Here is a 16,599-nt window from a genome sequence, read left to right as displayed (position 1 = left end):
ACCTCTGATCATCTGTTTTCAACGTTGCAGCATTTGATGTCCAGCCTTTGGATTTGTGATTAGGGGTTACAGTGGCTGTTTCAGACTGTGTGTGTGTGTGTGTGAAGCAGAATAGAAAGTGAATTTGATGAGTCAGTTTCACAGTCCTTTTTCCTCTCTTTTGTGTCCAAACTCTTGCTAATATCCTGGCATATGAAAACAGCTCTTCTGAATCCTGTAGTTAAAAGAGAAGAAATGTTTTTGAAGTTCAGAGAATAGTATTTTTTTAAATACACAGTGTCTTTAGCAAGTTCAAGGATCAGCCTTTGAATTTTCATGAAGGTACTGTCTTAAGTACTCTTTTTGCAAATGCACAGGCATCTTTTAAAGTAAAACATTATCAGGTGCTCTTTGTCTCTGAACATCTTTATGCAAAATGAACCACAGATCCAGCAGTGCAGTGAAACGCTGTTTTCATACATTTACACCATTAAGGAAATTATGGTTTTTATGCATTGTTTTAATGCAAGTACGCATTCGTAAGTAGCTGCATTTTATTATGTGCATTTAGAATTGTTTTTGCCCTACTCTATGCAACCTTATTCAAACAGATCTGCGCACACACACCAGTTGAGAACACGGTTATAGATTAAGATCAATTAATTTTCAATTCAGCAAATTCAACAGCAGTAAATTCTCTACTCAGATTTAGATTTATCTTAGTCAGATAATGTTACAGCCAGTGTTGGGGAAAGTTACATTTAAAAGTAATGCATTACAATATTGCGTTACACCATAAAAAAGAAACGAATTACGTTACTAATAAAATAAACAGCAATAAACAAAGACACAAATGTTTGTCTAGAGTAATTTGTGCTTATTAGTACGGTTGAACTGGATCATCGAAGATCAGAAGCAAAGACATTGGTTAATAGAATGGGATTAAATACATAAAGCATATTTGTGTTGTTTAACATTTAATTATTGCAGGTTTGCATCATATTCTGAGTTGCATTATTTGTATTCATTTTGAGGAATACTGAATCTGTGTGTGTTTTTTTTTTGTCAGTGAGATGAATTAACGCATATTCATATTTATTTTAGGACTACAGTAACATCTTCTTATTTCTCTCAACATGCGGACAGGAGAGCTGCCAGTCAATAAATTGGAGAAAAAAAAGTAACTTGCGTTACTTATTTGAAAAAGTAACTCAGATATTCTCTTGTAAATTAAAAAGTGATGCGTTACTTTACTAGTTACTTGAAAAAAGTAATCTGATTACGTAACTCACATTACTTGTAATGCGTTACCCCCAACACTGGTTACAGCCATAATTAATGATTTAAAAAAAAAAAGATTTTTTAAGTTTACAGACAAATAGTGGCAAAACATACCATAGTATTGTTTGATGTCCTTTGAAGCACTATGTAAATACCATGACATATGAACTAGCATTCAGGCAGTATGCATGTATGAAGTACCACCACAGTACTTTTTGTAAATGTTGACTTAAAATTGCACTTAAAACCAAATTGAACTAGATATCTCTATAGTGTTTCATGGACAGTCTTCTGTACAGTTTCAGTCTCTCTGACCTCTGACCTCTAGCAATAAAACGCAAAGCCACGATGCCTGGCACTTAACAGAATCCATACCCATGATCCTTTGCAACACCCAAGCTATGCCAGTATCTCTGTTGCAGGGTGCCTGTGGTTAGAGCCTCTGAGATTTCGGGCCGGCTTATTTTTGGGATCCATCCAAACGAGACCACCCCGTCGCAGTCTGATTGGTGCTGTCTACCGGCAGGGGTCAACCTGTTCCATGTTGGATGCATTATAGAGCAGGACAGCGCTGCATGTGCGCTCCATGCCGAGCCCTGGTGGAAAGAGTTAAAGTCTCCCACATCAAGGCATCAAACGCTCCACATACCACTTTATTGTAGTCATATGGCAGCAGATTTGATATTTTTCCTTCCACAGCGGGGAATAAAACTCGCCACTAATTTGGACTGTGAGCGTCGCCACTAAATTTCAGCATGTGCTGATGGTGTTGACCAGATGTGTAACGCTTTTTTTCCCTCTTCCTCTCTGTCTCACTATCGCTCTTTTGTCAAATTAGCCAAGACTGAATTCAAGTAAAATATTTAAGAAGAAATTGCAAGGATGGTGAGATGACATCACAGTGGTTCATAAACGTTGGGTATAATCGGCACTGCTACCAGTGGAACACTGTAGCTCTATTTTAAAAACTACTCTTCTGAAAAAGCCATCTGTAACAAGTCTAAGCTGGTTTACTTGTCTTTGCTGGTTTAAGCTAGTATATAGGGCTTCATGATATATATAAAAAAAAGAAATATTGCGATATGGCTTAGTGCGGTTAAGCTCATGATGCAGTGTGCAGCTCACAGTCTCGGTTTACAGTAAATGAACCAAGCCTCTGAGATGCTGAAATACCATATAATGACCTGAATGTGTAAATGAACACAGTGCTGCACTTCACTCTGAAACCCGCAGTGCGTGTATTTATTTCCTGGCAAATTATCAAAATGAATTAATTAATAAAATGGTGATATTGTAATGTTACAGATGTACTATACAATACTTTTTAATTTTACACTACAATAGTAGTGGTACAATATATTTCTTATTTTCTTTCATATTTAATTTAATAATAACCACAATAAAAATAATGATAATTATAATACAAAACTTTAAATAATAAAATAATAACCTACTTATTTATGATTATATGTTTCAGTTGGTTTTTCCCAAATTGTTCAATTCTAAAATTATGTTCACAAAAAGTCAGAGTAGTTGTTTTAATAATAATTAAATAATACATTTTTCAATTATTTTTAGGTTAGATGCAGAAATCCCCCAATCATTCTAGAATGATGAATTATTTCCAAATATAGCGAGTCAGCTAGTGAAAATTCCTATTTTTTTTGTTTTCATATGGCAACATACAATTCAGAAAAACAAAAATATAGCAATGTGAGTTTAAAAAATTTTTTTTTTTAATATAGTGCAGCCCTAGTGATTTCCCAGGCTGGCCAAGCTGGTGATTAGCTGATTGGCCAGCAGGTCTTCCAGCCTGATCAAGTGTCCAAAATGTACTTCCTTCGTTCCAAAACCCTCTAAAACCAGGCTGGAAAACTCATATTGGGCTGTTTTTCCCAACAGTTTTTTCAGGTTACTCATGGGATCTCTATTATTTTTTTTCAGTCTTAATCAAAAAAAGCAAAACAAACAAATCTTAATATCTTTTTTTTCCCCCCCCCCCCCCTCCTATTGTTATCCACTTGACATTAGGATGGCTTTACCAGTAAGACATTACGATAGACTTGGCACTGCAGGGTGAGAAAGTGTTTGCGTGGAGAGTTATTTGCCAAACACTGAGTAGTGTGTCACAATCAGGCAGCCAAGCCACACACATGCTGATGCCCAAAGGAGAAGGCTCTTCTGGCGGCTGTCTCATCCAGATAGTGAAGGATTCTGGGTTACGGCTCTCTCAAACCTGCAACATGTGCAGTCTATCTGTACTTTAATGTCATCTTCCACGTGGCACGTGGTTTACTGACAACAAACATTTTATGTGTTGAGTTTAGAAACGCTCTGGGTCTGTGAACATTTGAAAGGATGTTAATAAAAAAGTGTCATTATCAAGACGAGATCTTGCAGACTGCATTGAATTATACTGCCGTAAACAGCAGTGTTTTCGACCATTGCTGTGGTTTAGTGTCAGAGTTTGGTGGCTAATTTCTGTCATTGTGTGTGGAGTCCTGCTGGGTGGCACCATAAAAGTAAAGTAGTTCTAATACAACTTGATTTTTTCTCAGTCCGTCTGTATTTTTACAGTATAATAATGGTGGGAGTTCACTGGGAACGAATTGCGGCCACTGATAATGTTGTTTATTTGCACATGCTGTCTGTTTTTTCAGCACCTTTCATACACTAAAGGAATAATGCAAATCAAGTAATGCATGAAAATCGTTACACAAAAATTGCTCAAAACAGTTTGCACATTACATTTCATCTTTACAGCAGACTACTAATTTTTGGCATACTTTATTGGGACTATACAAGGTCACAGGGTTGAATTCACCCTTGGTTCTCTCTAAAATGTCGTGATGGATTTGAACCTGTGTGAATTCCATGAGCAATCCCTTTATTGCGGTTTGATTCTCTTACTAATTTTTTTTACACCATTAAAACAAGGGGAACAATCACAATGTTTTTCATGGCCTACACTCTAAAAAATGCTGGGTTAAATATAACCCAGCGCTGGGTTAAAAAGGGACAAACCCACTACCTGCAGGTTAATTGTTGTGTCACAGCATTATAATGCAAAGTATATGAAAGATGTAAAATAACAAAGGTCTACTGTTTGAATAAAAAAAAGTAGATTTGTTATAATAATAGAGAAGGGACTTTTGGGATGCTGGTTAGATAGCTGGTTTAAAAAGTCCAAGAGCAGAGCTCAGAGACTTATAACTTTGGATTTTAATGTTAAGTTGGATATTAGACAAGTTTGTGTGTGTGGTCTGAAACGGAGTTGGATAAACACGCGGTATTAAGTATTACCCCCATTCAAATTGTGCTCTTCTGGGACACCCTGCACCAGCCAAACAGATATTAATGAGTATGTTAATGGTGTTTTTTTTTGTTTATCAATCTTTGACGTGTAAAATTGAAAGGAGTAAAATAATCTAAAGGGCAAAACTTTTTCAAAGTAACAACTTGACGCACAACTATTTGAATTCCGTCTCATGTCAAGCTATTAGCGGTAACTGCTGGATATGCGGGTGAGAGATTTGATTGTGATCCAGAGTTTGATTGCGATGACATGGAGCAATGTTTGCTTTGAACTGGTCCCTCGATGTCCCCCTATTTGCTTTTTTCTCTCCACCCCGCTGGCTTTTCCGCATCTCCCTTCAGCCGCAAGCACCAGTGTCATCCATCAAGTTCCTGCAGCTCTTCTTTAACGCCATTTCACGCCAGCCAGATCTTAACGTGGTGACGCACACTCCAAGCTATGATTCAGACTAGTTGCAATGCCACAAAACGCTGTGCTAATGCACTTCTTTCTGTTCTCACGGAGCCAAGAATCATAGCTCTTACTGACAGAAAAGTTTTTCCAGTTGTTTTTCACTGTCCTTTCCCGTCTGAACCGTAGGACATCTTCGCTCTGGCAGTATCAGATGATGACAGGGCACTCTAGGGTGGCATGTGTTTTCATTTAAACGGTGACGCTACCCTTAGCTGGCCTGTTTCTTCATGAGACTGGCAGTGAGCATGCAGGAGGAAGTAGAAGGCTGATGTGGAAGTGTCAGTATGTATAGAACAGGTATGGAGGCTCATGGTGGTAAATACTGCCAAAAATGGTTTTATTAAGTATCTTTCTCTTGTTTTGCAGTAAAAATATCTGAAGATCTTTAAAGCCTTTTTTTTCTGTTCTGCAGAATTCGCAGGTAAAAGATAACAGGACTGGATGTGACAGAATACAATGATTGATATAAGAATAATGCCCATGAAAAAAAGCTATTCCCTAAACCAGGGATCCTCAAATCTGGCCCGCGAGATCCACTTTCCTGCAGAGTTTAGCTCTAACCCTAATCAAACACACCTGAGCATACTAATCAATGTCTTATAATGTCTAAAATAACTGCAAAAATGTCTAAATGTCTAAAATAACTGCTCTCCAAATAGCCGTTTTAAATGGATCCTTTAATAATATTGAAGTAAAGTGAAGTGTAATACAAAACTGACCAAGTAGAAACTGCCAGAACAAGCGCCTCGTCCATTGTGGATCTTGTTACAAAGCTCCGCCCACATAGAGGTAATTGACAAACCAAGAGGCTTGCTATTGGTCGTGCTGTGAATTTGTGTCAAGTTCAACCGAGTCAAGTGAAATACTTCATCACGATGAGTCACACTGAAATGACTGGATTTTTCTCACATTGTTTTTGCCAAGCCTCGTCAGGACTGCCATTTTTGACCTGCTGAATACTTGCTTTATATCTTCTACAATGGGATTGCTTTATGTTTCTACTATGGCATCGGTAGCTGAAAGATTTTGCTTGCCTCCACACCTTTAAGTGTCAGTATAAGCCCCAGAGGACTGCCATATCAGTGCCAGTGGATCCTTAATACATTTAAATAATGTGAATTTGCTTTAAAAGTAATGTGTATATATTTTTACTGGAAAACAAGAAAAATAATTTTGATTAGGAAAATATTTTTTTTCTTTGCCATAGAGTGCAGGCTCCTAGAATTTAAGGCCCCTTAACCCAAACAGCTGAGTGGATTTTGTGTGTTTGGATGAATTTATACCGGGATCTAGATGTTTTCTTTGTTTGTTTGTGACTGTGGCCGAGAAAATATGAGTTTATTTGTTTAAGCGTGGGTGTGTCTGTGGATATGTACAGTAAGTGTCTTTTGTGTGTATATGCATCAATATGCTTGTGTGTGTGTGTGTGTGTGCAGTGAGAGCGGAGTTGCTTCTCTTCTAGAGGCAGTTTGTGATGTCCCTCCTCTGTGTTCCTGCAGATGGAGACAGATTGGAATGGTTACTGCACCAGGCCTGCTTTCACTTAGACAGGAGACAGCCATGTGTGTATGAATGTGTGTGTGCTTGCCATAACCACTATTCCTGCCACTATCCTCTGTGGCTTCTTTACACACACAGTTTTTCCACTGTAGAATGGGAGTCTTTTCATATACAGTTGTCTGTCCTCATTATGGCCAGGAATCACAGATAACTCTAATCCACCGAAGCAGTGAACAATAAGAGGATTATGGGTAAAAAAGGACTAGAGCGAAACTGATAAATTATTAGTTCAGTTCAGTTTTGCCAGAGCAAGCTTTTACACTACACACCTGGCTCATGGTTATCAAGCTTGGTTTCTTGTTAGGCCAACAAACATTTGCACCACAAAAATCATTTTCTCAATCCTTGCGTTTGTTTTATTTTATAAAGTGTAAATATTCCTAAAATAAATTTACTTGAGAATCAAAATTAGTAACTTAATATAAGTTAATATCCTGTTTTCAGGGAATATTGATATTGTTTAGCTTATTATTCTTAGCTCATTGAAAATGTTTTGAGCATGAACCTTTCTGGGCATTTTTGTATTTATTAATGTACAATACAATTATATTTCTCTAGTATATTCATCCTGATTTTAGAATTTTAAATAGGTTTACTTGAAAACAAGACATATTTCAATTTATTAAAGCTACATTTTAGGAGTTTATTTCCCACACGCAGAGGCAGAGCACATCAAAGAGGATGCAGACACACACACACACACACACACACACACACATCACTGCAGGCTCTGGAATTTTACATGAAAATATCAGACTCCCCTCAGAAAACCGGTATGGTGGTTTTGGCCCCAGCATGTGGTCTGGCTTTCCACTCATCGTCTTCCTGCCAGAATCTTTTATTTCATTGTCATAATCATTTATCAAAGACAATATGATGGTCTGTCAAGGCTCACAGCTCAATCAATGGACAGTCACATCTATCATGAGGACTGAGAGAAATTCAGACAGACAGAGAGAAACAGTAAAGGAAGGATAGACAGTCAACCATCTGTAAATCTGAAAGTTGTATTATGTAATTTTTAGGTGTTCAAATTCCTAAATCTTAAGATGTATGGAGTCAGCTGTCAGTTTTATGTTGATTTCCCAGAGAAGTGTAGAAAGTGTAAACTGTGGCATCATCAATGCATGTTTGTTTTGACCATCCTGACCAACCCTACATAGTAATGATGATTTAACCAATGGCATGATTTTGGGGCGGGGCTATCTGTCTAACCATTCAATAACAGACAGGAGAAGTGTACAGAAAACCTGTCGGAAAACAGTCATTACTTTTGCAGTTACATTTGGTACCACTAGAGGCATAGAAATAGCACAGTTAACCCAAATTGACTTAAAGAATCAGCAATACTTCAAAAGTTTGTAAAAAAAAAAGACAAATTTGTATGGTACCCTTTCCATAGCAGCACAGACATTGTTTAGCTCCCTCACACACACAAACACTCATATCTAAATCACATCACCGATCCCCTAGAGTGTGTTGGTTGCACGACAGCAGAGTTGCACTACACAGAATGCTGCACCTCTGTGTTTCTCATTAGCATAGTGGTCTGGCCCCCCGATTAGCCACGATCATCACAAACAAGACATCAGTGATGCGAGGTGAGGCCCCACAAGCCCCTGGGAGCCCCAGATCACAGGCATGCTAATGAGGGCCCGTGTTACTGCGGTGTGAGGTGTCAGCCAGGCTTGTGACAGGTGCACAGAGGGGACGTTTGGGGGGGGGGGGGGTCCGGAGGGGAGTAAAGGCGTGTCGTAGTCCCCATGGCATCACCTCGTCCTTTGTTCTCTATGCAAATACACTGCTGTGGCTTTCGACAGCTAGGAATGTAGCAGGTTCAAGTGGCAGAGCTTTTAGAATGCCATGCCCGAGTTCAACACACATGCACACATGCACATATGATGTTCCACTGCAATTATAGAAGTGTGACATCATCATATAAATTGTATGCATTTGCACATGATCATATATCCTTGCGTTGTGACATCATCAGACAGTTTGCACACATGCACTTGTCTTTGCAATATGACAAGTATAACTCATATGACAATGCAAGGGCATTATTTGTGTGCAAATGCATGCGACCCAACATGTTGTATGCATGCCCTCATGTTCTTGCGTTGTGACATCACCAAACAAGTTGCACACATTCGCACATGCACTTGTCTTTGCGATATTATGTGTTGCACACGTTTTGCACGCATTTGCACATGCATATAAGCCCTTGCATTGACACAAGTTTCACGACTTGTACATGCTGATATGTCCTTTCGTTGTGACATCTTAAAATAACTTGCACGCATTCGCACATGCACTTGTCTTTGCGATATGATTACCAAATGTGTTGCACGTATTTGCACACACATAAATGCCTTTTCATTGTCATACAAATTTGTACACATTTGCATATGTTCATATGTCCTTGCGTTGTGGCATACAAAAGTTGCACACACTCTTGCCTTTGCGATATGATTACCAAACATGTTGCATGCATTTGCACATGCATAGATGCCTTGTCACAAATTTTACGCATTTGCACACACTCACATCATGACATGAGTTGGACACATTGCACACGTCTTTGCATTGTGACAATACGTTGCACACATTCATACATTCACATCGTTGCGATGTGACCATCAAAAGAGTTGCACACATTTTCCCACATATATTTTTGAATTGTAACATCCCGAAAGGAGTTTCACACATTTCCACACATGCATATATTTGCATTGTGGCATCATCAAACCAGTTTCACACATTCGCACATGCTCATATGTCCTTGCATTGCGACATTACCAAACGAGCTGCACATTATCGCACACACATATGTCCTTGCATTGTGACAGCGTCAAACGAGTTTCATCATCACATTCGCACATCATCACATGACTGTTCCATAAGTCCAGCTTCGGTAAGTGATTGGTTCATGCTCGGGTAATGCCGGAGACAGCAGTAGCTAACGCTAATGTTGTTTCCCTTGTGAAACAGCAGTGCTCGCAAGTCTGCCAGATTTGTTCACAGATAATTAAAAAACACCCTTCAGCCCCTCCTCCTCACTCCTCTGTCACTGCATTCATTCTCTTAAAAGGAAATTAATTGCCACAAAATGTTGAAATCAACATATCTAAACCCAGGTTGGAGGTCCCTGAGGATGGACTAATTGGCCGTGAGGTTTTGTAATACTAAACCCAAGAGGGTGGATAAGTTTAGTGTAAGACCGCCTCTGCGTGCAGACGCTAGTGTGTCATTAATCACATTTCCTACACACACACACTTACAAAGACATGCACATAGACATCCTAGCGCTGTTTAACGTAACGAGGACACTGCTGCAGAGTTGTTAGCACCATGCACACCAACAGCCAGCTCTGCAATATAACAGCCACAACTCAATTTAACTGTTTAACCTGTAATCCCGGCAATATTTATTGAAGTGCAAGAGGGAAGAAAATGAGGCTATTAGGCTCTTGCAATTGAATACATTGAGAGGAGAAAAGACAATCTGTTAACTGGCAGTTGACCTCTGCGGCCCGCAGCGAACGTTTCATGGATGCGGACCGTGGTAATTACTGCAAATTGAATCACAGAGCGAACAGCGATGATTCCGTAATGAGCACTTTTATTGGCTGGAGCTCTTTGCTGTGACATGGCCCTCCCAGGCCTCTGTAGTGTGGCACACACACACACAGTAGGACCCAATGGACCATGATCAGATGGAGATTTGTGTTCCTGAGGTGCCTGATGGGTAATTTCACACCATCATGCCACACAAGCTGCTGTCACAAGACATGGATCTCTGATGGGTCATTAGCATATCCTAACTTATTCACTATGGGTTTCTCTCCCTCGTTCTGGCTTGTTTGGAAAGTTGATGAAATTTGTCTTTGATCGTCATTAAGTCTGCCTGTCTGTTAGCTGACACGGTCCCTTAGTAACATATGGTGTTTTTTGTATGATGTGATAGGATGCAAATTGCAATAGCTCAAGCACACAGTAATGTCGGGGTAAGAGCGCGAGCGCACACACACAAATGCATATATTTGTGCATGAACGAATGCTCTATTTTACACTTTTATTCCATCCCACATTATGTTGAGTCCTGTACAGCCATCAGAAGAATATGGGATGTTAATGAAGCTTTTATGGAACTAGAGTTGGGTGCAGAATATGTCCATTGTTGATTTTATCCAGATTTGGGCTCCTGTCCAGGGCCTGAAAATTAAAATGAACAGCCTGTCTCTATTTTAGTATCTAATCTCCGTCACCTCTTTTCTCATGTCCCCTCAGCCTCTCTCTCTGTTACTCTCTTAGCATCCAAAATCCCTCCTGCCAGGTGTCCATTTAAAGGCCAGCCGAACCAAACACAGGCTGTGGACCTGTCATACACACCTTCACTTTCTCTTCTCTGCATCAGTCAGGTGTTTTTCAGGCAACAATATACTATGAAAAAAACTACCGTGAAAGTTTTTGTGGTTAATATGAATTTTTATTCAGTGTGAAATCATGCACATGACTGCATTGGCATGCATTTGCAAAGTGCATTTCACTGAAAATATCATATCACACAAATGTAAATTAGTCAGTAGCTAACTGTGCTCCTGACTATGTCAGTGTATGGACCTATCAACACGATTCCCTTTCATTTTCTTTCTCTTTTAATCCTCTCTTTCTCTTTCTTTTGCCAAAGAATTATCTCCATATGGAAAAAGTGAAGGGTGGGGGTGTCGGGGTGTTGAACGGGGAGTTCTATATTAACGTCTGACTGACATTAGCATTAGCACAATGCAATGTGGCCTGTGGGCGATACCTGCCATCTGCATTAGGCTCCAGCCTTCAGGGAGCTTCCCTGCTCTCACTAACCCCCTAGTGTGACTCCGATTCTGAGTGAGTCACATACAGGCAGATTCTCTTTGACACAGCTTTAGAGAGCAGCCGGCCCTGCCGCACAGTAGATAACCCGCTAGGCTATCAGAGAGCTCTTGTCTCCCCTCTTAGGGTGATGTAATTTTCATTCAATCTTATAAAATGGCTGTCGCCACAATGCGCACAATGAGATGTCTTTCACATGTTGCCTGTTTAATTTTTAAACAGAAATGATCCATGAACCTCACCATAGAGGACTCTTAGCTTTGATTACATTCAAAGCCATCACAAAGAACAAACAGATGCGCAAATGACATGGAAAGCTATTAAAGTGTGCTATCTCAACCTCCCCTAGCACCAAATCAGATAGTTTATAACTAATATGTATATATTAATGCCGTACACTTGTTTTGTGTCTTCCAGGAAAAGATGAGCCCTCCAGTTACATCTGCACCACTTGTAAGCAACCCTTTACCAGTGCATGGTTTCTGCTGCAGCATGCACAGAACACCCACGGGATACGCATCTACCTGGACACCTACCCTACTAGTTGCTCACTTACCCCTCGTATGGCCCTTCCTCCACCACTGGGGGCTGATGCCTTCCCCCGTTCCCCTCTAGCCAGCTTTCTGGGTGATGGCAGCAACCCTTTCCGACTGTTGCGTATGGGTGCCCCACTGCTACGAGATCTTCCACCACCTGGATACATTGAAACCCGCTTGCCATCTACCCCGCCCTTTGTAAGCCCTCCACCACCCCGCTATCCTCTGGAACGCCTTGGCCCTGAGGAGATGGGTCTCCTGTCCCAGCATCCAAGTGCTTTTGAGCGTGTGATGCGGCTGACACCCATGGGCATTGAACCATCCATGGGCTTCTCTCAGCGCCTTCGTGAACTGGCAGGCAACAACAATAATGGTGGTCCAACTCCCCCTCTTTCACCTAACCGTGTGCCCCCCATGCATCGGCTTCTCAGCCCCACTCTCTTCCAGCATGGTTCCAAACCTCTACCTTTTCTAACCACACCCTCACAGCCACCATCAGTTCCATCCAGAGGCAATTCCTCACCACCACTAAATCAAGTTGGCAAAGCCAAGTCCTGTGAGTTTTGTGGCAAGACATTCAAGTTCCAAAGCAACTTGATTGTGCACAGACGTAGTCACACTGGTGAAAGACCCTATAAGTGTCATCTCTGTGACCATGCATGTTCGCAGGCCAGCAAGCTAAAGCGCCACATGAAGACACACATGCACAAATCAGGCTCCATGGGGAGTTCACCTGAGCAGGGAGGGCAAGACTCTGCTGGAGAGGGGCTTAAGAACAGTGATGATAATGGCACGAGGGAGGGATTGGATAATGAGGAGGAGGAAGAAGAAGAAGAGGAGGAAGAGGAGGAGGAGGAGGAAGAAGAGGAACAACAGCAAAATGGGAGCAGGCCTGAGTCCAACCTGAGTATGGACTCAGAGTTGAGCAGAAACAGAGACAATGGCCCAAGACCTTCCCGAGAGGAGAAACCAATGACCACTGACAGAGTGACAGAAAGCCAATACAACAACCTTGACAATCACTTCAGACGGCCACCGGGCAACAGGCCATGCGAGGAGATGGACACAGATTCGGCATCCAGAGAGACTGAGAGAGAAAGGGGGCCCATGGTGAATGGCAGAGGCTGCGGCCCGGATGATTCCATCTCATCGTTGTTCCACCGGAAGCCAATGCCTATTTCCAGCTCCAGCCTCACTGGGTCTTCCGCCAAGAGGATCAAGGTAGAGAAGGATGTGGAGCTGCCACAGGTGCCCATCATATCCCCTGAAAATGTGTATTCTCAGTTGCTTGCTGGTTATGTTGCATCCCACCACTTCAAAAGGGAGCCCTTCCTGGGCTTTAACGACTCCAGGCAATCACCTTTTGGCACTTCTTCCGAGCACTCTTCATCTGAGACAGGCAGCCTGCGTTTCTCTACCCCTCCAGGGGAAATTCTGGAAGGCGGTGGGATGTCAGGGCGAAGTGGCAGCAGCACACCTCACCTCCAGCTGCGTGGTCCTGGGCCAGGGAGACCACCCTCCAAGGAGAGTCGACGGAGTGACACCTGTGAGTACTGTGGTAAGGTGTTCAAGAACTGCAGTAATCTGACCGTGCATCGGCGCAGCCACACAGGTGAGAGGCCTTACAAGTGTGACCTGTGCAGCTACGCTTGTGCCCAGAGTAGCAAGCTTACCCGGCACATGAAGACCCATGGGCAGTTTGGCAGAGAGGTGTATCGCTGTGATATTTGCCACATGCCCTTTAGCGTGTACAGCACCCTGGAAAAACACATGAAGAAGTGGCATGGAGAGCATTTGCTGACCAATGAGGTCAAACTTGAGCAGGCTGACAGAGCTTGAGACCACTTACCAATGCACTGCATTATGGGTGTAGCTGGATAGTCTTTTTCTTGACTAAATATTTTTTGGAGTAATTTTAATTTCTTTTTTTTTTTTAGTGAAACCGAACTGCCACCTGAGAAACAAGAACACAGGGAAATGCTAGTCTGCGGTTCTAAAACCTGTCTTGCATATCCCAGCAACTAACAGAGGAGTAGTCCATTAGGAATTCATGGAGCCTTTCTACTGTGCAATAATTTCTGTATTTATTGGATTATTTGTAATGATACATGGCATGTGCAGGTACATTATCGATGGGTTTCTAATGCATTCAGTTCCTGAAATTATATTTCTACACCCCATCTTATGATATGACAAATACTGAGATTTTGGCATTCAGCCAGTTTTGTGTTATAAACTAGTTTCCTCAAAGGAAACAAATTGGTAATTTCTAAAGAAGAGGTCAACTTCTAAAAATCTGAGAAAGTTTTCATGTTATTGTTGCTGTCAATGGCCCCACTCATCATGGCTTATATTCAGTAGACATATTTAAAGCACTGAATGTCACTTTGACAATAAAATATTAAACAATTTTAAGGGGCAAAAAACCCAGGGATGTTTTAAGGCAGCAGTTTGACTGCATCTGAATGATTTTCTGTTGACAACCTTTGAAATGAAAAAGATTAAATGAAATGAAAGTTCATCAACATGCAAATGACATCAAAAATGACTATATTTCCTCTACATTATTATGGTTCCTGTATATAAACAGTGTTGAGGGCACCAGTGTTGCATTTCTAAGACATTTTTTTCAAAAGGCTGACATTTTTTTTATAGCCCAGATTTTATTTTTAAAGATCAAAATATTTACATTCACTCAAACTGACATCCATGCCATTTCTTCCAACCTCATCTATCCATTAATTATGTTCGAATGCTTTCCAAACCTTGTACAAGGTCAAATCCTTTTATATGTTAATGGTATTATAATATGTTTACTTTGTGGTCTTGGCTAATTCAGCCTGGATTCACTTGTTAAGGAAAGCCATAGACTTGTTACATCAAATTGTTATCATAGTCTCATATGGAGATTTTTTTTTTTAAATGTGGCATTCCTATTCAATTATTAAAGGAACGTGTTCATTCACAAATCAATCATGAAAGCAACAATGAATTAGCAGCTATTTGGACACCAATATAAAAGCACAGGTGCGCACCTGTAGAAATCATTTGAGTAAACACACACACACACAGGCCATTAAGCTGTAGCAGCATTATACGCACCATTCTGTGCATTGCTGAAACTGCAATCACTGAATTGTGTTGGGGCTCTCTGGAAGCCCTGGGTGACTGGCTGTCCTCTAAAGGATCCTATGATTGAATGATTTCCTCCTTACAACTGTTCCTACTCACTGAATCACCTCCACCTCTTATATTTACACCACAGCCTTCGCCTCCACCCCACATACACCACTGTCCTCTATGTGCATATTCACTATTTACAACATCCTGCCATTCATGTTCATGGCTATTTACAGTTTACATTTGATTTTTGACTTGAATAGAAAGGTTAATTTAAGCTACGGCTGCACATGTTGCCCGCTCGAAATCAGTCAGCAGATTACATCATAAAGAAAAGTCCAGCACAAGGACAAGGATATTTTTTTTTAAATAAGGATGTGTAGTTTATCACCTACTTGTCAGATACTCAGCAAACTGGCAAACCTCTCTTTGCGTAAATGACAGGAAGTGGCCATAACTTGAAAGAAAATCAAGAGGAAATGTGTTGTAGTCAAGAAAGCGTGTCAATGGCTACCAATGGCTTTCGGAGACAGACATAACCAGACAACACGGATGTGCCTCAAAATAATATTCAGCCTTTATTTTCTGATGTAGTTCAGATTTTTGCTATACAGCGGACAAAAACAATCCATGAACAAACTATCTTAACCAGTATCATTAAAATTCATTAAGAGGAATCAAATCAAATTAAGTCATAAAGATGACTGTTCATTTATTTGGGAAATGTAAAGTGTGCTTCATTTTTAAGGGGAAGTCTTAACGCACAGATTTGTTTGAGAAATTACTAAGCCATTTCTTTACTGATTTGTTTAGATGGAATAGAGAATTATTGACAGTGGAGGTAAAAAAAATAATTGGAATAAAAAAATAACTATGACACTGTCTTTAAATGATGTTTACAGTGTTGAAGTATAAGGATACTGAGCTCTTCTGTATATGTGTTTTAAATGAGACAAATGTTTTGTCCTCTGTTTTTCTACAATATTGAATATCATAGCAGGGTTTTCTCCTTTTCCCCTTTGTTTCTTTCCCTCCCCTCCTTTTTTGGTGCAGGTATTTCCGTAAATTTCTATGGATATATGCGCGTGTATGTTTTGTTCATTGTTAAATACTCAGTGTATTTGTAATTTCAGTGGCATTTTATGAAATGATGCAAAAAAATCTTTATATTTTGCAGTCCATTATGAAATTGTGAGTCTATTCAAATGTTTTGTCACTATATCTGTTCATAATTTGGTAATTCCATCCACAGGAGGATGTAAAAAAATGAATAAAAAAAATGAAAACAAACAAGAAAATCAACTTTTGTGAATTATTTTTTGATGTAATTACATCCAGGTCAATCTTTTGTTTGTGTCATATGATTGCACTGAGAATGAAAGTCATAATCACGTTAGTACTATATCATACAGTATCATTAGATAGTCTTGAGCAATCAGTAAACACATTTTTTAATAAGTCTAAATGCATATCTCATTTTCC

The 16,599-nt window shown here is 40.3% G+C and overlaps 1 protein-coding gene across 4 annotated transcripts in view; it reads left to right on the top strand.

Annotated features, from left to right (window-relative positions):
- The window catches only part of LOC107555305 (B-cell lymphoma/leukemia 11B-like), a 29,303-nt gene extending 12,937 nt beyond the window's left edge, over positions 1-16,366 (top strand). For 2 of the 4 annotated variants that reach the window (XM_016238063.1, XM_016238062.1), the window contains exon 3: positions 11,879-13,925. In XM_016238063.1, coding sequence (XP_016093549.1) covers positions 11,879-13,836 — 1,958 coding nt within the window. In that variant the 3' untranslated portion in view covers positions 13,837-13,925. The other 2 variants (XM_016238065.1, XM_016238064.1) reach the window with 2 other exon arrangements.
- The last annotated feature ends 233 nt before the right edge of the window (positions 16,367-16,599 follow it).

The sequence above is a fragment of the Sinocyclocheilus grahami genome, unplaced genomic scaffold (assembly GCF_001515645.1).
Source record: "Sinocyclocheilus grahami isolate Dianchi unplaced genomic scaffold, SAMN03320097.WGS_v1.1 scaffold530.1, whole genome shotgun sequence".
Classification (NCBI taxonomy): domain Eukaryota; kingdom Metazoa; phylum Chordata; class Actinopteri; order Cypriniformes; family Cyprinidae; genus Sinocyclocheilus; species Sinocyclocheilus grahami.
The sequence above is the reverse complement of the archived record's forward strand: the minus strand, read 5'-3'. Positions and strand labels throughout refer to the sequence as shown.